The sequence below is a fragment of the Aethalodelphis obliquidens genome, unplaced genomic scaffold, assembly GCF_003676395.1.
Source record: "Aethalodelphis obliquidens isolate GAN/ISIS:26980383/991018 unplaced genomic scaffold, ASM367639v1 scaffold142, whole genome shotgun sequence".
NCBI lineage: Eukaryota > Metazoa > Chordata > Mammalia > Artiodactyla > Delphinidae > Aethalodelphis > Aethalodelphis obliquidens.
The window spans coordinates 292196-313848 of NW_020838086.1; the positions used below are offsets into that span (position 1 = coordinate 292196).

At 45.8% G+C, this 21653-nt stretch overlaps 1 protein-coding gene across 8 annotated transcripts in view; it reads right to left on the reverse strand.

The window, feature by feature from the left end:
• TMOD2 (tropomodulin 2) overlaps window positions 1-20389 on the reverse strand; it is a 54265-nt gene extending 33876 nt beyond the window's left edge. For 2 of the 8 annotated variants that reach the window (XM_027099789.1, XM_027099793.1), the window contains exons 1-4: window positions 20268-20389; window positions 7178-7372; window positions 5556-5712; window positions 639-761 (exon numbers count right to left, since the gene is read on the reverse strand). In XM_027099789.1, the coding sequence (XP_026955590.1) occupies window positions 639-761; window positions 5556-5712; window positions 7178-7303 (406 nt within the window). In that variant the 5' untranslated portion in view covers window positions 7304-7372; window positions 20268-20389. Of the gene's footprint in view, window positions 1-638; window positions 762-5555; window positions 5713-7177; window positions 8290-19453; window positions 19583-20267 lie in introns of those variants that run through there. The other 6 variants (XM_027099787.1, XM_027099788.1, XR_003431307.1 and 3 more) reach the window with 6 other exon arrangements.
• Between the last annotated feature and the right edge of the window lie 1264 nt (window positions 20390-21653).

A 21653-nucleotide genomic window follows, 5' to 3' on the forward strand; every position in this document is an offset into this window, starting at 1 on the left:
TGTGGGGAAGAACAAGAAATTTTGTGATGGAAACGGAAATTCTGTGATGATAAAATGCCAAATGGGGAGCTTCCCTGGTGGCACAGTGGTTGAGAGTCCGCCTGCCGACGCAGGGGACACGGGTTCGTGCCCCGGTCCGGGAAGATCCCACATGCCGCGGAGCGGCTGGGCCCATGAGCCATGGCTGCTGAGCCTGCGCATTCGGAGCCTGTGCTCCGCAGCGGAAGAGGCCACAACAGTGAGAGGCCCGCATACCGCAAAAAAAAAAAAAGCCTAATGTGAAGCTCTTTAGAAAGCATAAGCACTGTAATTTTATTCAGTTCTGAATACTCCTTCATATTTATTCTCTTTGATTTCTCACAGTAACTCTCGGATTTTGTACGACCGGTACTATTGGGAGTATTTTACAGCTGAAATATGATTTTACATTTTATAGCTGAGATACAGCAAAATGTTTGCTCAGAGAGGTTTCAGTCACCTGCATCCAGCCTTATAGCTGTCTAATGGCTGAACTCAACCTGGTATCACAGTAACAATCAATAGTTACACAGGAGCTCAAAAGCTGCTGCCAGGCGGGTCAGTGCCCGTCTGGAGGTCACAGAGCCAGACAGGAAAGTTTCCCAGAGCTGAGGACTAACCTGCAAGATCGTAGAGTTCAGTGTCGGAGGCGCTGGCCAAAGCTTCTTCCAGTTCTGGGTCAAGGGTCACTTTTTCTTCTTTATGAGTTTCTATGGGCTTTTCTTTGGGGATAAAGACTCTCCCTTTAAATCAGAAGAAAAACAAAAACCATTGTGTGCTGCTGCCTTGTTGTAGGGTAAGTGAACTAACCAGAGAACGTGCAGCTCTGGCCATTAAGAGCTGAAGCATTAGACCATTGCACATCTAACTGGGACTCCTTAATTTCTGGGATGATGCCAATATCAATAATCCACTATTAGAGGAAGGAAGGTCAGAGGAGGAATCCTGCATTCCGCAACACAGAGATCTGAGGCGGCAGAGAGGGAAACAGGGGCTTCTACCTCCCTATCATGGGCAGCATTGCCCTTAGACCTGGGCAAGAGGGGCCCTGCCATGAGCCCTCTGCTCTAGAGGGGCCCAACTCTGGTCTCTTCTGGATGTACACCCGTCCTCACTGCCTGCATCCCACTGAGGGAGGAGTCACGGGGACAAAGGGACATTCCATCCAGAATACAGGCCACCTGCTAGACTATACCCCAGGCACCTGGGGCCCTGCAATTCCCTGCTTCCAGGGCCTGCATGAGTCCCTTCCCCATGTCCATCCTCCTGAAGGCAGGTCACACTGCTGGGGCGTGTACCCACGGGCCAACAGGATGCCGTCTGTAAGTGAGTATGGATGAAGCTTGGATATGTAGGCTGGGGTGTCAGCCATGGTGCTTGAGGCCTTGGCAGTGCAGGGTGGACCCATATCCCTATGTGGAACTCTTGGAAGTCCAAGAATATTGGCCTAGGTAGGAGGACAGCACATATTTTAACAGCTTATTAGCTTTTACATATTTATAAAAATGGCACATGGACTTCTATTTGTATTCTTGCCTTGGATCCTGCATATGGGGGGCAGATGCGTCCAAACAGCCCCAGGGGCTCCTGAGATTCCCCTCCTAGAGTTTTCCTCCTACCAACTGAGATTGTAGGCAACCAGCATGCTCTATCTAGGGTACCTGACTAGTGTTGTGACCTGGAGACACAGTCGCCTTTCTAGAGCACATCCAAGTCTGCCTGACTTACAAGGAAAGATCAGGGTTGTCATATTTAGAGATGTGGAGTTCTGAGCAGCAACACACTGTGCTACCCAAATACGCATTCTCTGCCACCACCTCCCACTTCATCCTGTCAGTCTGATTCCATTTATTTTGCCCCCTACTCACTTCTGAATATGCTGAAATCTATAGCACCACCACCACCCGCCCCCCGCCCCCCACCAGCCCAAACCTCTGGACTGATGATCGCAGTTCTGGGAGGATGGCACATGACCTTCTCCTAACTTCCAGCCAGGGCAACACAGCCACATCCGACGTGTGCAGTGGCTCCTCGAGGTAAACCCAGGCCACTACAGAGCCACCACAGGATACCCCAGACCTACTCACACTCTTTTCCGATTCCTCCCAGCTTTGACTCTTGGTTTCCCTCTTTGTTGGAGCGGCTCTTACCTCTTGGCATCATCTTTGAAATTGGCCTCTTCCATTTTGATTGCCGGAGGTCCCTGAAGACTCACCCCTCTATTGCTTTTCCTCTTTGTCACCTTAGAACAGACAGCTGGCTCCAGCTTCAGACAATCAGAACCCAAGCTCTTGCCAGGTCTCCTGGGCTAGCCTGGCCATCCCCACTCTCATGGGAAAGGAAAGGGTCATAACCCAAGCCAAGTACTCCCTCATGAAAACTCTCCAGGAGCCTCCCCTGGTTACAGGGCTACAGACTTCCTGCTGGTTTACCAGACCTTCAAATGGTTGGATACATCAACGGGGGCCAGGCAGAACTGGGCACCCCAAAGAGGCACCACGGCTGTGGTCAGTCTGGGGTATCCTGACCACAAGGTCTCTATCACTGACCATCACATAAGCTACCACATTTCCCAGAAAGAAGGGAAACAGACTGGGAAACAAAACAGGAAAACAGCCAGAGAACAGAAAAGGAAAAAAAATCAAATCAATCAATCAATAACATCTCAGACACCGAGCCTCCTCCCAGACTTTTGCATAGTGTCTGCAGCCCGAAGTATGTTCTCTCTGGTGCCAAGATCTTGGATCCAGAGTCGAAACAGGGTTTCTGAGTTCCTAACTCCTTGGTACCATTTAGGATTACTCTGAACGCTAGGTGCGCAGGTGGCCCAGCTACCAGTATTCAGGAGAACTGCTACTGCATATCCATTCCTGGGGTCTCACCGAACGAGAAGCTCTAAATGAATAATGTAGCCTAGCAACCTGAAGGCCCAGGGCACCTGGCATTCAGAACTGAGGCTGGGCAGTCCCTCTCCCAAAGCCCTCACCACAGCTCCTGCATCACCGCTGTCCTTCCAGGGGCCCTGCACATGCCTCACTCTGATCGTTCCGCTCTTTCTGGAAAACCTGCTCTCTGCTCATTGAGCTCAATCATGCTGCTTCTCAGCCTTCTCCTAAGCTCCCTGGTGCAGCTGTGCACCCCTTCTGTACCCCCATTTATTACTCTGACTGCTCCTGTACTCCTAACCCCCTAAGAACCATCTGTAGATTAACCCGGATCAGGAGGTAATTTACCATAGCTGTTCCTCAGACCACTGCTCTGAGAACAGAAGACAGCAGCTTCCCTCTTATTATTCTTTCACTACCCTAACACTGGATGTTAACTGGGATTTTATGGAAGATTTGACATTATAATTTATTTTTTCCTTCACAATTAAATTAGTCTAACAATAACCGTGCTGCCACAGAAACAGCTCCGTATTTCTACAGCAATCCTCGGTTATTTGCCCAGTGTGTCAGTGCCCAACTTTACCTTCTTAATAAAATGACATTATGAGTGGTGCACAAGCCATTGGATGTGCATGATTCAGAGTGGCTGGGAGGCTGCATAGAGAAGGCAGCAGCCAAGCAGCCCGTGCTTCTGCTCCCCGTGGCCACGGCACAAAAGCTCAGAGATGGCATTTATTCCAATCCACGTTTATCTAGTGTCCCCTGTGTCAGTTTCTGTGCCGTGATGCAAGAGAGACACAGCCCCACTGCTAATCTCAATCTCCTATGGAAAACACACAAATCCTAAAGTAAGTAAACAAAAGGATGAACACTGTCACAGTGCTAAGAAAGCGATAAATGGGGTCTGTTTTAGACAGAGAGGTCAGGGTAAGCTAGAGGCCCTGACATTTAAGCCGGAGCTTTTAGGAGGTGAAAAACGGGGACGCAGGTCAGAGGGAAGACGACCCTGAGATGGGAGAAGAACTTGACAATTTTGGGAAACGAAGTGAGGACAGTGGGGCCCAGGCTTAGTGAGGGCAGGAGAGATGCAGTCAGAGAGGTGGGCAAGGTGAGCTCTGCCAGGACTCTGAGGACCATGGCAATGATTTGGGACTTTAAGCAGGGAACTGACATGATCTGATTCGTGCTTTAAAAAGACCGTAGTTACTATGAAGTTATCAGTGATTCCAGTCATATCTTTGGGCCCAAGTCACTGCTTATAGCTGAGGAACCTGGACAGGTGACTGGTATTCACTTTTCCTCCAAAAAGGAGCTCAGGGTCAGGAGGTAGGGAGGAGGATTTTCCTTGTCTTAGTTCAGAGCTCACCCCCTGTGTGGAGAAACATCCCCTTACTCCTCAGGCCTTTCCAGATCTATCAGTGTTTCTTGCTGGACCACATGCTCCTTGAGGGCAGGGCAGGGTCTCATTCCCTGTGATCCCAGCACACGGCACAGGGCTCTGCACCCAGGAGGTGGTTGGTACATGCTGGATGAACAGATGATTGACTGCAATGGCCTCTAATGGTAGCAACTGGAATAGAGGCAGCGCCTCGACCTGGAGTAGACCCCTGAAGCTAGGAAAGCCCTGGGCTAAGAGGAACACGCCAATGCCGTGAGACCCTCTTTTAAGCCCGACGCTACTTTACACTTCCAAAACTGCTTCTTGGGGCTTAAGATTTTTTTACAAAACTAATGTGAGTACCATTACACTCTAAGTATTCAGTTAATTAGCCTACATATTCCTTTTTCTTTCCCCCTTACTCAAGCAGATTATTTTTATAAATTATGGTTACCTGCATGTGTTTCAGAAGCAAGATTCATACCTTTCTAAGGACAATTTTCTTCCTTTTGAACTGGTAGCTTTTTTATTGTTGTTGGCTATTCAGATCTTTAACTGCTCTGCACAACAGTCTGTGTTTTTTTTTAAATTTTATTGAAGTATAGTTGATTTACAATATTATATTAGTTTCAGGTGTACAACATAGTGATTCAATATTTTTATAGATTAATTCCATTTAAAGTTATTAAAAAGAATGTTTATATTTCCCTGTGCTGTAAAATAGATCTTGTTGCTTACTTATTTTATACATAGTAGTTTGTGTTTCTTAATCTCGTACCTCTGTCTCACCCTTCCTCTCCTCCCTCTCCCCTCTGGTAACCACTAGTTTGTTCTCTATACCTGCAGCCTTCATATTCTGCCACAGTTCTTTTTTTTTTTTTTTTAATTAATAAACTTTATTTTTTGGAGCAGCTTTAGGTTAGCAGAGGAAAGTACAGAGAGTTCCTGTGTCCCCCCACCCTTCCCTACACTCACAGCCTCCTCTCTAATGACAGCCCGCAGCACAGTGTACATTTGTTACAACTGATAAACCCACACTGACATCATTATCACCCCAAATCTACAGTTTACATTAGGGCTCACTCTTGGTGGTATACAGTCTGTGGGTCTGGACAAGTGTACACAGACATGTATCCACCAGCCACGGTTCTTTTTCATACTGAATCCAATTCGTGGTCTTATTTCCCCCTTTCAGGCCAGTTCTGTTACTGGACCTTCCATGACAATACCTTAGGAGTACCTACATTCCCAGATGCTGCCTGTGGTCTTACCTTTCTTTTCTCCAGTGAAGGGCACAAAGTCTTCCCTGTCTTTCTGTTCTAAAGCCTCCTTCTCCAGGTACATGAGGAGGTGCTCGCGGTCAAACGGGCCGGTGGCTGCTTTCTGTGTCTGGTCTTTCTGTCGAAATCCAGCTGGCAGCAGTGCGCTCTGACAAGACAGAAGCGTGAGCAGGAAGCAGGGTGTATGCCTGACTGACACCTGTTACCTCCCCTGCCCCTGCTGTGTATGGTGAGATGTGGGTGTGAGCTGAGGGCTAGGGCTCTGGCATATCTTTGAGGACCCACCTGCTCTAACATTCTATGCTAAGACGGGGGCTCCTGGTGAGCTCAGGCAGAACACACATGGCTGGAGCGGCCTGTCTCCTGCAGCTGCCTTCTAGAATGTGGTAGCAAAGGCCAGCCACCCTTCACAACCTTTTTCTTCGTAGATCCCTCTTAGGTTTGGCCAGGTCTGCATCCAAAGTGCTCCCAGGCAGGCGTGTGGATGAGCCAATGCGACCACACTCTGTTATTTCTAACCTCTCCTGGGAAACATTCAAGCTGGTGAGTATTATGGTAGATGCTGATACCTCCTTGATTAAATATAGAGGTATCCTTCTCAAGTTTAAAAAAGTAAAAAAAGGATACTAGTATTTTTTTAAAGTAAGAACAATATCCAAATTATCTGGCATAACGGAATATCATATAAATATTTTAGTGACATTTTTATTTATAGTAAAATCACTATTTTAGATGCCTCCTATTCTATGTCTGAGATAATATTAGCAGGGCTGAAGAAAGTGCTTGCTAAACAATCACTATAACAAGGTAATTACCTTTTCAAGAGCTCATAAAAATATGAGAAGCTCCATTTAAATTTACCTGATATTATGGTTACATTTATTTATTTATTTATTTTTATTTTTTTAATACTTAAAAAAAATTTGGTTTTGGCCATACCATGTGGTATGTGGAATCTTAGTTCCCTGACCAGAGATCGAACCCGCACCCCCTGCACTGGGAGCGTGGCGTCTTAACCACTGGACCGTCAGGGAACTCTCTCATCACATTTACTCTAATCTATCCACTGTTGTGGGATCATCAAAGATTTCAAGTTGTTTATACATGTTAAAGAAACAAGATATAAAAAAGATCTGCTTTTGTGGTTAAAGATCTGGTTTAAATACCATCTCTGACATTTACCAGTGTAGGATCTTATGTAAATGACTTCTCCTGGTGTGTCTCCTCATTTATGAAATGGGGATAATACAATTTATCTTAAGCGCTTCTGGGCCCAGCAGAGTATATGAATCGTAGAGGAAACTCAGTCATATTTGTTTCCTCTCCCTCTTCCTTTCTTTTTCCGTAAGTCAGTCTAGTCCTTCTTCAGCCAATGGAAAATATTTTCCCCCATTTACATTAAACTGGTTTTTGAGAAATACAATTGCTGTATCATAGATGTGGCTACTGAGGTTCTCCATGGGTTTATAAAAGTAATGACCCACAGCCAATCAGGGAAGAACACATAATTTGCATTTAGAGATCAGGAATTTCTACACTATTGTTTAAGGACCACACCACACCGTTCATCCCATCCTATCACTAATCACCTGCTTCAGTTCCAGGTCACTAACCTCGGGATCTAGGTCATCAAGAACATTTTCCAACTGTTTCAGTTCGTCTTCTGAGAGTTTGCCAAGGAGCTCATCTTCATCAATGTTCTTGTATTTCTCCAGGTCTTTTTGAAAGGGGAGTGCCATGGTTTCCTATACGCCTTTCTCATGGGCCATGAACATTTAACCGCACCAGCTTCCTGAGACTTCAGAATACTGCTGAGAAGAAAGAAACACTGTTATCCCCTTTGGGTGAACAGGACTTATTAGCAGGAGACAGGGCTATGCTATGTGCCGATGGGGTCTCTCCCCTGACGAATAACTCAACAAAGTAAGTAATATCACCTTCATTCGCAGAGCAGCCCGACTGCTTATAAAGTATTTTCATATATGTTATCTCACTTATTTAGATCTTTACAATGACCTGGAAAGGAAGCCTGGACAGATATCGATATGAAGATTCTGAGGTCGAAGGGGCTGAGCGCCTTGCTGGAGGGGCTGGAGCTGGGATGTGCCAGGCCCTTGAGTCCCTGTGTAGTGAGTGCCTTCCCACCAGAGGACTCTGCCTCCTGCTTTCTACAGAGAACAATGAAGAACAATGCACTAATTGTCAGGCAGTGTAAGGAGCAGACTTGTGTCTTTTCAGAGGGAGAGTGATGTGAAGAATACAAAATGGGGTTCATTCAGGAAAGAGTTTGGACGTCCATGTGAGAAAGCATCGTCCAGAAACTCCCCGGCAATTAAGCTAAGTAAGAGTCTAAAATCCTGGTACTCTCTCCACTTTTCTCCCCTCTTTTCTTTTTTCTTCATCTCCCATTCTCTTTCTAGTCCCATTTCCTTTTTGTTTCTTAAGCCATCCTCCCTAATTCTTTATACCCCTAGTCCATTCCTTTTTTTCAACCTCCTCTTTTTATATCATCTGCCTCCTAAACTTCCACTCAAAACAAAATTTTTCCTCAATCCCTTCTTTCTGGCAGAGGATTTTACAGATCTTCCCTCAAAAGATAATATTGCATTCAGGAAATAGCAATGTACTTAACTGATTGTGTTTCTCCTTTGGCCGTATTAATATCAAGCAGATCTTTCAAGGCAATGAATACTTGCTGTCAACCTACTATTTGCCAGGTATGGTTCTAAAAAACAGGAATACACAGATAAAACAAGATATGACCCTTTCCCCAAGGAGAACACAACTCAGTGAGATATACATACATAGGGATAATACCACTGGATAAGTGTGTGGACTAAGAATGCCGCCTGCCATATCAGCAAAGGATGCAACCCTCAAACACTACAGCCACCCCCAATGGTGCACCCTCAGGGGACTCAGGATGGGAAAGAACAGAATACTGGCCCTAGACAGTTAAGGTGTATATCACAGGAATTACTTCAGTGAGCCCAGACTTTTGCATCTTCCCCTTGTTGACTTAAAAAAAAAATACATGCACAACGTGAGAGTTGCGAGTTAAATTTTATTTGGGGCAAAATGAGGACTGCAGACCGGGAGAGAGCGTTTCAGATAACTCTGAGAAACTGCTCCAAGGAGGAGAGGGGAGGAGCTAGGATATGTAGGAGTTTTGCAACAAAGAGCAGGTAATTGGGAACGTCAAAAGATTATTGTTAAATAAAGAAAACCAAACATCTCAAGTTAAAGAATTTAGTGCTTTTCTATGTATGGGAAGATGCAAGAGTCTGGGCTCACTGAAATCATTCCCTTGATATGGACCTCAGCTATCTGGGGCCTGTATCCTGTGTTTTCGCATCCTGAGTTTCCTCAGGGCTCACCGCAGGGAGTGGCTGCAGTCTGCTGGCTGCTAGATGGCAGGTATTCTTTTCAGCCCTGAGTTTCCTCAGGGCTCACCAGCTCACGTTGGAGGGCTGCAACCATTGGTGACTGTGACATCCTCTGTTTATTGATATGGCAGGAAATATTCCATTTATAAATATTCCATTTATTATCCTACACAGAAAAGTGCTGAATTCATTAACTTGAGATGTTTGGTTTTAACTAATAGTAATCTTTTGATGTTCGGACTCCCTGGGTTTTCTAGCAAAAACCCCTATACATCCCGGCTCCTGTCATACACAGCTATCTGAGAAACTGCCTCCTGGGCTTGAGTCCTCAGAAAGTCCGCTGAAGAAAACATAATTCTCAACTTTTAGGTTGTGCGCTTTTTTTTTTTTCAGTTGACAAGTGTTATAACAGAAGTCATGTCCACAGTAGGTTTAAAACACATGAGGAAATAATCCTTGGATGGGGATGGGGGTTTTGAGTTGACACTGAAAGAAGTTGTGTTTGAGCCTTGAAGGAAGAGGTCCTAAGGTGGATGTGGGCAGGGAAGGCTCCTTCCAGGAAAATGGAACAGCATAAACAAAGGCACAAAGATAAGAAAGTACATGATGCTTGGTGAATGGCTGGTGTGGCTAGAGGGGAGCAGGGGGAAGAGGAGAGGAAACAACTAAAGATGAAGAAGGGACAACTGTGAAGGGCCTTTCCTATACGTCTTGCCAAAGAACCTGGGCTTTATTCTGTTGGAGATGGGGAGTCACCACAAATGCTTAAAGTAGAGGAATTGATCTGAGAAGACCTGTTTTCAATAAGGTAATTCAAATGGTAAGAATGAAAAACAGGTTGTCATGGAAAGAGAATGGTTGTGGGTGGGGCCACTTAAGAGCTATTGGAATGTTGTTCCTCCGTCCTTACTTCAACTGCTCACCATTTTCCAGTTTGTGATTTTTTATTTTGGTGTCTTTTCCATATACAATGTAACTCTCTTTCCCTTCCATCAACCCACCTTCTTTTAAGCTTTAATTGTAATATTCCAGGAAAAAAAAATAAAGCCAAACCAAAACAAACAAACAAAAATCCTCTCCCACTAAAGTCAAAGAAACCAGCTGGGTCATATACACTTTGTTCTGGTCCCAACTACCACTAATTTATTGTGTGAGTCTAAGAATGTCGCCTGCCATATCAGCAGAGATTGCCCTCAGCCACTTACAGCCATCCCCAGCAGTGCACCCTGAGGGGACTCAGGATGAGAAAGAACAGGATACTGGCTCTAGATAGTTAAGGTGTATATCTGCCGGGCTCTTAGCCTGAACTGACTGAATTACCCTAACCAATAGATTCTAAGATGCACAGTTTCCCACACTTAACACTCAGAAATTGTGTGTCCTGCAACTGATGGTCCTACAATTATTGCCGACCCAGGAGCAGTCAAGATGTCATACTTGTCATTGCCTGTGTATGCATAAATAACAAAAGCACCAGCTTCAAAGCTAGCAAAAGGTGTGTCAGTAGTTTGGAAAATATCTCAGGGACTTTTTAAAATAGTGGAATACTCTTTAAAAACCTAACATAATTTACAGAGTAGATTTAAGAGCCAACATCAAAGGCTTTTAGTTCTTTTACAGATTTTTTTTTTTTAATTACCACTCTTGATGGCACAGAGGAGATACTGTGTGGAAAAGACCAGACACTGATGAATATGAGTGATTCCAAAAGCTGGAGTCTGAACATGAAGGAGCTTTAAGAATATTAACCAGGGGCTTCCATGGTGGTGCAGTGGTTAAGAATCCGCCTGCCAATGCAGGGAACACGGGTTCGAGCCCTGGTCCGGGAAGATCCCACATGCTGCAGAGCAACTAAACCTGTGCGCCACAACTACTGAAGCCCGCGCGCCTACAGCCCGTGCTCCGCAACAAGAGAAGCCACCGCAATGAGAAGCCCACACACCGCAACGAAGAGTAGCCCCTTCTGGCCACAAGTAGAGAAAGCCTGTGCACAGCAACGAAGACCCAACGTAGCCAAAAATTAATTAATTAGTTTTTTTAAAAAAAGAATATTAACCCATTCATTTCCATTTTCCCTTTTTATGTATGCACAGAGGTGATATATTTTTTTTAAGGTATGTGTATTCATAGCAGCTTTATCTGTAATAGCCCAAACCATAAATAACCTGAATGATCATTAGTAGGTGAGTGGATAAACAAATTGTGGTATATCCACATAATGGAATCTACTCAGAAATAAAAACTAATGAACTATTGATACACACAGTAACATGGATGAGCCTCAAAACAATTATACTGAACGAAAGAAGCCCGATCAAAAAGAATGTATACGGCATGATTCCATTTGTCTAAAATTCCAGAAAATGTAACCTGCTCTATATGACAGCAAGCAAATCAGCTGCTGCTTAGGGATGGGAGAGAGGTAGGGAGGGGAAGAGGCTCACGAAGGGGCCTGAGGAAATTTTGGGCGTTTGATTGTGATGGCTTCACAGGTGCATGCATATGTCAAAATTCATCAAATTGCATCGGTTTAAATATGTGCAATTTGTTGAATGGCAGTTCAAAAAATCTATGTGTAAGTCTAAAACAGCTCTTCAATAAAGTAAAAAAATTGTATTTTTAAGAAGGGTCACTTTTTTTTTTTTTTTTTCTTTTTGGCCACATCGTGTGGCTTGCAGGATCTTAGTTCCCTGACCAGGGACTGAACCTGGGCCCTGGCAGTGAAAGCACCAAGTCCTAACCACTGGACCGACAGGGAATTCCCAAGAAGGGTCACATTTTAATTGGCAGCATTTTTCTTCTCGGTGGTATGTAAAATACTGGTGCATTTGACAACTGATCGTATCTTAGAGTTGACAAGATTCTATTTGCAGTTCTATTCCAGGATTCTACAACTATACCCCAACTTCTTATCTTCCCCTGAAACAGACTTGCTCTCCTGGTTTTCTGGATCATACTATTAATCTACCAGTCAGTCACTGCCAAAACTCAGACCACGTGAGTTTCTTTTCCTTCGTTCCCTGTGTCGTTGGTTAACACCTCCTGTGGATTCTTATTGCACAATACTTTTCACACCATCTCTTCCTGTCACTCTTGCTTTAGATCTTTGTTCTTTCAGACCTGGAGTACTCTCATTGCATCTTGAAAGGATTCTATTCTTCCCTCTAAGCCACCCAGAGCACCATGGTTAGATCATCTTTCTTCACACTGCTAACAAGCCACTTCCCTGATTAAGGACTTACAAAGGCTCCCTCTTGTCTACACAATGAAATTCAGACAGTCTAGCATCCCAAACTCCTACTATTTGGCTTTGATCTGCACTTTCTGTTTTCTGTCTTCATTACTTTCCTAGGGAGCCCTCCAACCCAGCCAAAATTGTTTATTCGCTCTCTGTGGTCGGCAGAATAATGGCCCCCTAAAGATGTCCATATGCTAATCCCCAGAACCCGGGAATATGTTACTTTACGTGGCAAAAGGGACTGCGTGTGATTAAATCAAGGATCTTAAACGAGGAGACTATCCTGGATTACCTGGGTGGGTGCAATGTAATCACAGGGCTCTTAAAATATGGAAGAGGAAGGCAGAAGAGTCAGAGAATGAGATGGGATGACCAAAGCACAGGGACAGAGTGATGCAATTGCTGGCTTTGAAGATGAAGGAAGCGGCCGAGAGCCAAGAAATGTGTGCATCCTTTAGAAGCTGGAAAAGGCCTGGAAATGAATTCTCCCCAGAGCCTTCAGAAAAGAATGCAGCCCTGCTGATGCCCTCATTTTAGCCCAAAGAAACCTGCTTTGGACTTCCAACCTCCAAAATTGCGCGATAATAAATTTGTGTTGTTTTAGGCCCCTGCATTTGTGACAGCAGCAACAGGAAACTAATATACTCTCTTATTCATAGACTTCCATTTTCCGAGATAATTGTTCTGGATATCTCGTTTGCCCTCACAATTCACTTCCCACCCTGCTGTGTACCCTAGGAAGACGTTGTATTTACACGGCATCAAGGCTCCCTTGCTCTCTGGCTTCTGTTTGGCCAACAGGAGGCACTAGCAGGAAAATAGAGGGCAGGCAGAGAGGGAGGTTTGTCCAGAAGGGCCACATTGCCTACCAGGAAGCCCCCTCTATACAGCTGTCCCTACGCCCTTGCTGACTTCAGGCCTGGGGGTGGTGAAGGGTTCCTATGTGACTAGTGCCAGATTTCTGCCTTGTTGGATTCCTCAAACCCTCCCTACAACTTTGTAAATAGTCTCTTTATTAAAATTCCCTCAAATTATTCAGTTCGAGTGTGTCCTCTATTTCTTGTTGGGACCTTGGCTGATACGGTAATATTACTTGGAATGCCCTTCTCTATTCTCATGGTCAATCCATGTGCTCTGCTTTTGAGACGTGGCTCAGATCCCAGCTCTGCAGGACCACAGAACATCAGGGCTGAGTGAGGCCTTAACGATCATCCAGTCCAGCAACACAGATGGTTTTTCTGATGCCTCTCTGATCACTCCTTGGTCTCTTTTGGCAATTCTTCTTCCTCTACCTTAAATACTGGCATGTTACAAGATCCTGTCTTAGCATTTCTTTTCTTACACTGTAAACCTTCCCTGGGGAAACTCATCCCCTCCAAAGTTTTCATTATAATCCATAACCTGAAGACCCCCAAATCCATATCTTTGATCTAGACTTTGTTCCTTGAGGGTTACATCCATATATTTCCACTGCCGAACCAACATCTCTACTTCTCTGAATCAGCCATCTCAAATGTCAGAAGTATTCACATCATCTTTCCTTCCAAATAGCTTCTCCTCTGGAACTTCCAATTTTAGGAATTTGGCCAAGAAACCAGGGAGCCATCCTTGACATCTTCTCTTCCTTGTCTCCTCCCCGCCCACCAATAACCAAATCTGGTCCATACCTAAACATGTTGCGAATCCGCCTACGTCACTTGCCTGCACTGCCTCATCCAGCCTTAGTCCATCTGCATCCATTCTCCATACAAATGGCCAAAGTGATCTTTTTAACCAACTCTGCCCTAGTTACTTAAAATCCTCCAGTGGCTTCCCTTTGCTTGGAGGGTAAGGTTCAAATTCACAGTCTGACCTCTGTCATTCCCATCAGCCTCATCTTGCACTGCACTCCCCATCTCCTCCTGGCTTCAGCCCCCTGGACCACTTCCAACTCCTGGATCATGCCTTATGTTGTTTCCTCTGCTCAGAGCACTCTTACCCCCTCTTTCTCTGGCTGACTGGTAGCCAACTCATCTTCCAGTCTCAATGTAAGCTTCAGTTCCTCAGAGAGGCCTTGTTCAGACCCCCAGGTAGGTCTGAGTCACTCCCCACCCCATGGCACACCCCTTATTCAGAGCTCTCCTTGACTTTATTACAATTGCTTGTTTTATCTCTGTCGTCCTTGCTAAGCTCTGTGAGGGTAGAGACTGTATCAGTTTTAGTCATTGTTATAATCCTGGCTCCCAGCACAGGTCTTGACCCAGAGAAGACATCCAACAAGTATTGTGCAACAAATATCAAAAGAAGGAAACGAGCTCAGAGAGGTGAAGTGACCCGTTGGTCCAGAGATCATTCCACCATATCCACAGCCTGCACTCTCTGTCACGGAACATTCTGAGGCCACCTAAACGCACAGAAGTTGCTCTGTTTCCTACATCTCGTTGCCTATGTCACCAGTTGAGTGTTCTTCCCTCTCTCATTATTTTTTATGTATGCTACATAAATGGTTCTCTCTCCAACTACACCACCAACTCGTAGAGGACAGGGATGATGTCATAATTCTTTATATTCCTGGGCTTCTTGTATATACAGTCAACAAGTATCTACTGAAAGTCTACCTTTTCCAATGCTGGGACAAAAGCAGTGAACAGAACAGATGATATCTTGTGCCCTAACTGAGCTTACAGTTTGGCAGTGAGAGAGACTTTAACTAAGTAGTTACAATAACATGTTAATACTATGTAACAGTACCTGTTAAAACAAATTGCATATGTTGTGCCAGTGCATCGGGGGTGGGGGTGGGGGCGGTCTTAAAGCCAGAGGAGAAAAAAAAGTGTATCCTCCGGGAGCACAACTCTGATTTAAAGATTTGGGGGAAAGCTGGTTTTATTTTTAATAACAAATAAGATATATGTGAAAACATTATTCACATAGCTTTTAAAGTCAAATCACAGATTTCTAGCTCATGGCTAGTCTGCTTTAGCCCCTACCCAGGCCTCCCAGAGTTCGTATTTGTCCTCTTCGGAAAGTTTCCAAAGAGTTGCCGCAGCCTCACCTCCGGCAGACTGTGTCCCATGGCAAGCTCTCAACATGCAACGAGAAACTAATATGCACACTGCAGTGAAGCAAGCGCCAAACAGAGCTTCCAGGAGTCCAGGTAGGCATGTACAGACACCAACTGGTTAGAAAATGGACAAGAGGAGCAAGGACTTGAGCTGAAGGGAGGATGATTTGGGCCCTCTGATAACTCTTCCTGTTACCAAAGATACAAGCCCGGAAAAGGAAAACAAGCAGTGTGGCTTCCTTCGCTTCTCTTTCCGCTACCTTATTTGTATAACTGTGGTATGAAAGAGGAAAATCAGATATAGCATGAAGTGCCCAGCCTTTGGCCCTCCCTCCCCACACGATTAGAACCAAAGCCAAAACAAGCAGCCTTATTTATTAAATCTGATCCAAACCAAAGACCAATTTTTACAAAAGAGTAAGAAAAAAATACTTGTAAAACCTAGTGAAAAGTTTTTTAAATGGGTAAAACAGTGCCATAAATTGTTCTGGAGTACATATATATCTGGGAAAGCTACAAAGGACTGCACATGGAAAAGACAGACACCACGTAGCAAGGGGAGGGGGAGTTAATTGGGGAAGGAGGACTTGGGCTTCCACCGCACTGATGATGATTTAGTCCCAAGAGGGGTAGTCAGTAAGTGAGAAGTTCTTATTCTGTATTATATATCTTCAATATTTTATAGTAATCTCTAAACAATCAGTGAACCAGTTTGCACAAGAGCCAAATTTACATTTTCTAAAACTAGTAAATTAGAAAAAATATCAGCTTATCAATATATCCTCCAACAAAACAGGAATTCATCCTATATATTTAATTCCTTTCTAGCTGCAGGGAAATACAAAGATGTGTACAAAACACATAGCCTGTGTTTTGGAATCTAGCTATTTGAAGATGGCCCATTCAAGTCTGTTTGTTTTTTTTTTAAATAACCAAATGGCTCCTGCCATATCCTGGGAAATACCTGCAGGCGATGCAGGACAGAGACTGGGGTGTGATGAGGAGGAATTTCAGGCAAAAACTATGAGAAGGCAATTGGAAGGGGCAAGCTGAATGGGGAATGAGGAACACATCTTAGCAGAATGAAGAGTTTGTCTCTGAGATCATTTGTTCTTAACTTCCCAATCTTACAACGCAGAAGTTGCCATAGCTCCAACTGTGCTTGAAAACTGTCTCCTTTTAAAACAATGTGCCCACCAGTAACCACCCCCTCCAGGTTCAGAGAGCACAGAAGACAAAAAGCATGGGCCTTGGAGTCAGCCAGCCCTTGAACTGATGGTTACAGATCCACGTGTGAGTGACAACCTCTCCAAGTCTCTGTCCCTTCCTCCGTAAAACAGGCAAAGAGCAGTACTTATTTCAGAGGGTGGTTCCCTCTGTTAACCTTGTCAGGATCTGTTGAACGTGGAGAGGCAGCACCCTATAGGAGCCCTGGGTCAGCACTGCCAGGTGTAGCAAGCCGCCATGGGTAGGCTGGCCAAAGTATGAGATAGGTTTCCACCTGAGCAGGAAGTTGCCAAGAAGCTTCCTGGCGGGGGCAGAAGGGCTCTAGCATGGAAGTCTCACTGTCTGCCCAGACTGCCACCTGGTTTCTAATTATCTTGGCAGGTCCTATTCCCTGCTGCTGCCCTACCCCTTTGTCAGGCCCTATTCTCTGTTTTCTGAGGAGTTCTTGTTTCTTGACTTCTAACTCCTTGCCTTCCACATGGGTGTCTGGGTCTTTTTGGTTTTCAACTGCATATTGGTTCTAGCCATGTCCCCTCATCTTGGCTTCAGGAAGTTATGGGCTTCTCACTTCCTGACTGGCACTATGGGTTCTCTACTTTTTGTCTTTTCTGCCTGCTTATGCATCTTTGACCCACCTACCTTCTCTCCTTCTCTGGCATCTGTATCCCAGCTAGGTTTTGATCAAAGCTTTGTTATGACTTACAGGTGCTATGTGCACCTTGACTCATGACTGCTTATCAAGATGATATGCAAAATATTTAACTGGTATGAAATGGGCACTGTCCTATCAGAATGGTTGTCAGCTATAAACGACAGGGATGGCTGACCCTGTATATACTGGCTGAACAGTAGCCCAGCTCCCTAGCCTCAAGACCCCTCCCACTGCTCTGACAAAGAGGCCTCCTGGTTCTTTCACTGGGCTGGTGCCTCAGATTGGCTCCTTACTCCTCATGTCCTGGCTCGGCATGGCTGGCCTTGCACCTTGTTTCATGAGCTCCTATTACCCACAGTCCTAGAGCTGACCTTCTCATTCCTACTCTACTCAGCCGTCACCAGGGAAACCCAGGAATACTGGCGACACACAGGAAAGAAATGGGGTAGCCTTGATGCCAAAACAGGGGAGCAAAACATAAAAGCATATATATATATATATAAATCTCAGGTATAGGAAAAACATCCTTGCAGCAAAAGGTTCTGTATAAAATTAAGTGCTGTATCTTAAGAATTGGTTCTGTTTTCTTGGTCTGGTAATAGGTAACAATTCTCTTCTCCATCTGCCTTCTATGAGCCTCTTTGAGCCACATGGGTGCAGATCTTGAACGGAGAGAGGAAAGGGATAGCACTTTCAGAATGGTTCTTGGGTAAGGCTAGAATTTCTAAGGTTTGGGAATTATTAATACTTTAAGGTTGGAGTTAGGGGATGAGATGTCTTAAGAATAAATGATTCATAGTAGTCAAGACAAACCAAAAAACAGAACTTCCCCTGACCCAGCTCACACCTCCAATAGGATTTAAATCTTGGGAACCTGAAGCCACAGACTCACTGTGAGTCCCCCGCGGATCCACTGCTTTTTTCTGTCACTAACCACGCTGTCCTCTACAATCCTTTCCTTTGTTTACTTATCTATTTTATTGATCACCTCAATCTTTATTTAAAAAGTTCAAATCTACAGAAAACGTAAAATAGTACAATAAACACCTGTACACCACGTTCTTTAATTCACCAGCTGTCACCACTTAGCTGCATTCTGGAGCGTCCTCCCCAACTCTTCAAATCCCCCTCCACCCTGAACCCACTGAAAGTTGCAGACGTCATGACACTGTGCCTCAAATACCCACATCTCAAAAGAGAAAGACAGTGTCCTACATGATCACAGTACCACCACTGCACCTAAGAAAATGAAAAGTAATCCCATAATATTACCTAATATGCAGTCCGTATTCAAATCTCTCCAGTTGTCCCCAACTCATCGTTTATAGCTATTTTTTATTTATCTTTTCTGATCTAGGATCCAAAGTTCATACATCCTGATTGGTTATTACTTGAATATTTTAATCTACAGTATCCCATTCCCACCGTCTTTTTGGCAGGAACACCACACACGTCAAGTTATGACCTTCTTATTGCATCCCAACAAGAGATGCATGATAGGTGTTGGGAAGCTTGATCATTCAGCTAAGGTGATGACTTCCTCATCTCTCCATTGTAAGGACACATTTTCCCTAGGTAATCTGTGCCGAGATACTTTGAAAAAATGCCGAGATACTTTGAAAAAATGTGAAAATCCTATTCCCCAACAACCTTTTGCTCAAAGGTTTTGTACCCCTGGATGAATCCTTGCCTGAATCAGTTACATTAGGGTTGCATAGCACTGGTTTTCTGGTTCTCTCATTCCTTCTATTGTGTATTTATTATTCAAACAATGACCCATCAATACCCATCCTCTCTATCCTCAGTGCCTGTACTCTCTGCTTACTTTTTGCTGCGGTTTCCTCCCCTCCTCCTTGCTGACCACATCTGACCACTCTGCCCAGCACGGGGGAGCCATTTGCTTCTCCCTTTACCTGCTTCACCTTCAGCAAATTAAAAACAAACACGGAACATCCACAGCCTGTTGTTGTCTACCAATTTATAGTAATTTACAAAAAATAAAAGTTGTAATGCATATTTATTGGGTTAGACTGCAGAGAGTAGATAGAGGAAATTGGTTTTATTTTTTTAAAAATCAGGTTGCCTAAACCCTGAAAAATCTTTCCTCCTCACTAGGTAAAGCCGCTTGCTCTCACAATCAGGTTTTTGTAATGGTGTTGAACACCAGCACCCTCATCTCCTCAGTTCCCCGATAATGAGAGTCTTGGAAGAACAGACGTTTAGAAATCATGTGACCCGAATGCCCCGTTTTACCATGGAGAAAGAAGATAAGAGAGATGAAGGGACTTGTCCAGGGTCCCTCAGCTCCTTAATGGTAGAGCTGGAAATGGGTTTTATAAATACCTTCTCCGATGTTCTTTTCATTCCCTTCCCAAGGACCTGGTGATTCAGATGTTTAGTAGGCAAGAGGAAGCCCGTAGCATTCACAGCCTCCTTCATTGCTAATTTGCATTTTGCCCGCATCACCTTCCCACCTTTGAAAACGTTAAGTAAAAACTCCCTTTAGGAGCCATTATTATTATTATTATTAAAAAGCAATTTTCATTTCTGCAGGTCAACAGGGAAAATTTTGGAAGACTCAAGGGAGCACATGCTACCATTACTTTAACCAGAAAAAAAATGAGTCCTGAGAACCTGCATCAGGCCGCTCTCGGAACGCTGCTTTCTCGGAGGCTGAAACGCCCTGCGGGTGACAGCTCCAGCCGGAGTCTACCTTTCCCCGTCGCCTGCTCTAACGCTGCAGTGACAGGCATTAAGCTCCAGGACCTTGTCAAACGTTAACAAGAGAGGATAAAATGGGGAACAAAGCCCAGCGTAGAAAAACCCGGCCCCGCAGCTCAGGCAGGACAGAGACCGCGCCCTCACTGCGGCGGCCCGGGGGCTGCAGAGACTGCGGAGCCGCAGTGCGGGGCGTGGGACCCACACCCGCCGGGCGCCTCCGGCCCGCGCCGCCCTCTCCTCCGCGCCGCCCTGAGCCGCCCGTCGAGCCGAGGAGGCCAGAGGCGGCCCCGGCCTCGAGCGCCCGCCCGGCCGAGCGCCGACGCCGCGGAGCATCCTCCCGAGGGCAGGGAAGGCGCGGCCGCCCCACGCTGCGGGCCGGGGGCTGCGGACGGCGCTTCGCCCGGGCGGGCTCCCACCCACCCCTCGGCGCGCTCACCAGTCAGTGCGCCCATCCCGGAGCCGGCGGTGCTGGCAGTCAGTCCGTCTGCCCCGAGGTAGAGGGGCCGGCGAGCAGGGCGGCGCCGTGGCCCGGGCGAGCGAGGCAATCAACAGGCGGCTCCCGGCCGGGCGCGGCGCCGGGGCGCGCGGCTGCTGCGGAGCAGGCTGGGAAGCGTAGTTCGAGGCGGCGTGCGGCGGCCGCGCGGAGGCGGGACCCCGTGCCCACTGGCTGTCACCCCGGGCCTCCTCACCCCTCCCCTGAAGGTGTCCTCGCCCAGAATCTGCGTCCCGACCCCGTAACCGCTGTGCAGGCGAGGAGGACCTCAGCCTTGGGACCAAGCTGTGCGGGCTCTTTGGAGAAGCTCGGGGCTACGGATAGGGTGGGTGGCAAAGGCTCTCCAAGCTCGTGAGGAGCTGTTGGGTGAGTGAGCATCTTTAAGTGGAAGCCTTGTTAACACCGGCTCGGAGATAGAGCAGGCCTGCCCTAGGTTTTATTGGCTTTACGCCGGCCTAGGGCGGGGCGTGGGGAGGAGTACCTGGGGTACATGCCTGGGGGTAGGGAGGTGGGGTGTAGCGAGGCCGATCTAAGGGTGTGGGTGAGAATGTTCGAGAGCCCACGCACACGCAGTGGCGTCACTAGAGGAGAGGCTGGCTAATTTAGCCTCTCTGTGCCTTAGCATCCTTATCTGTGAGGTAGGCTTAAAACTTGAAGACATGTTGTGAGGACTAAACGCATTTTAGTACAACAAACGCGCGGGTGCATATGTGAAAGCACCTGTGTCTGGCACTTAGCACATACTCAATAAATGTTCCTTCCTCGGGAGTTGCAGGGGAGACCCGGGCACACTCCCGGCCTCGAAAGCCCTACGTATAATGCTAAGCTAAAGATAGTCGGCCTCGTTGGTCTAGATAAATAAATGTTACAACCCGCCGGGTTTGCTATTGTCACACGTTTAGCAGGCTCACTTCATCCGGAATGTAAACTGTGATGTGTCCTCTATGCCAGGTTCTTGGGAACTACAAAGATAGAGAAAATACTGTCTGGTCTCTGAAGCATGAAGTGGGGTGGGGTAACATTGGACAAAGATTGAAATTATGAAAATATATGGCATAATAGGATTACCTTCCAGAAACGTTTTCTAATCAGATGTGATCTCTCTTTTTGAACCCTTGCTGCATATTTTCAGTGCAATATTTCACATTATGGTGGGATTTGCATCTTCCAGATGTGGTGGAAGGAAAATGAACCAAAGAGATGGATGCACCATTGCTGGCATAATCTCTGAAATAGGCAAAGGGTGAATGGAGGTGAAACAGTATCATAAACTGGCATGACCTGTGCAGTAATCATGTGACCAAAAAGAAAAAGTGCCGCAGAGAATTC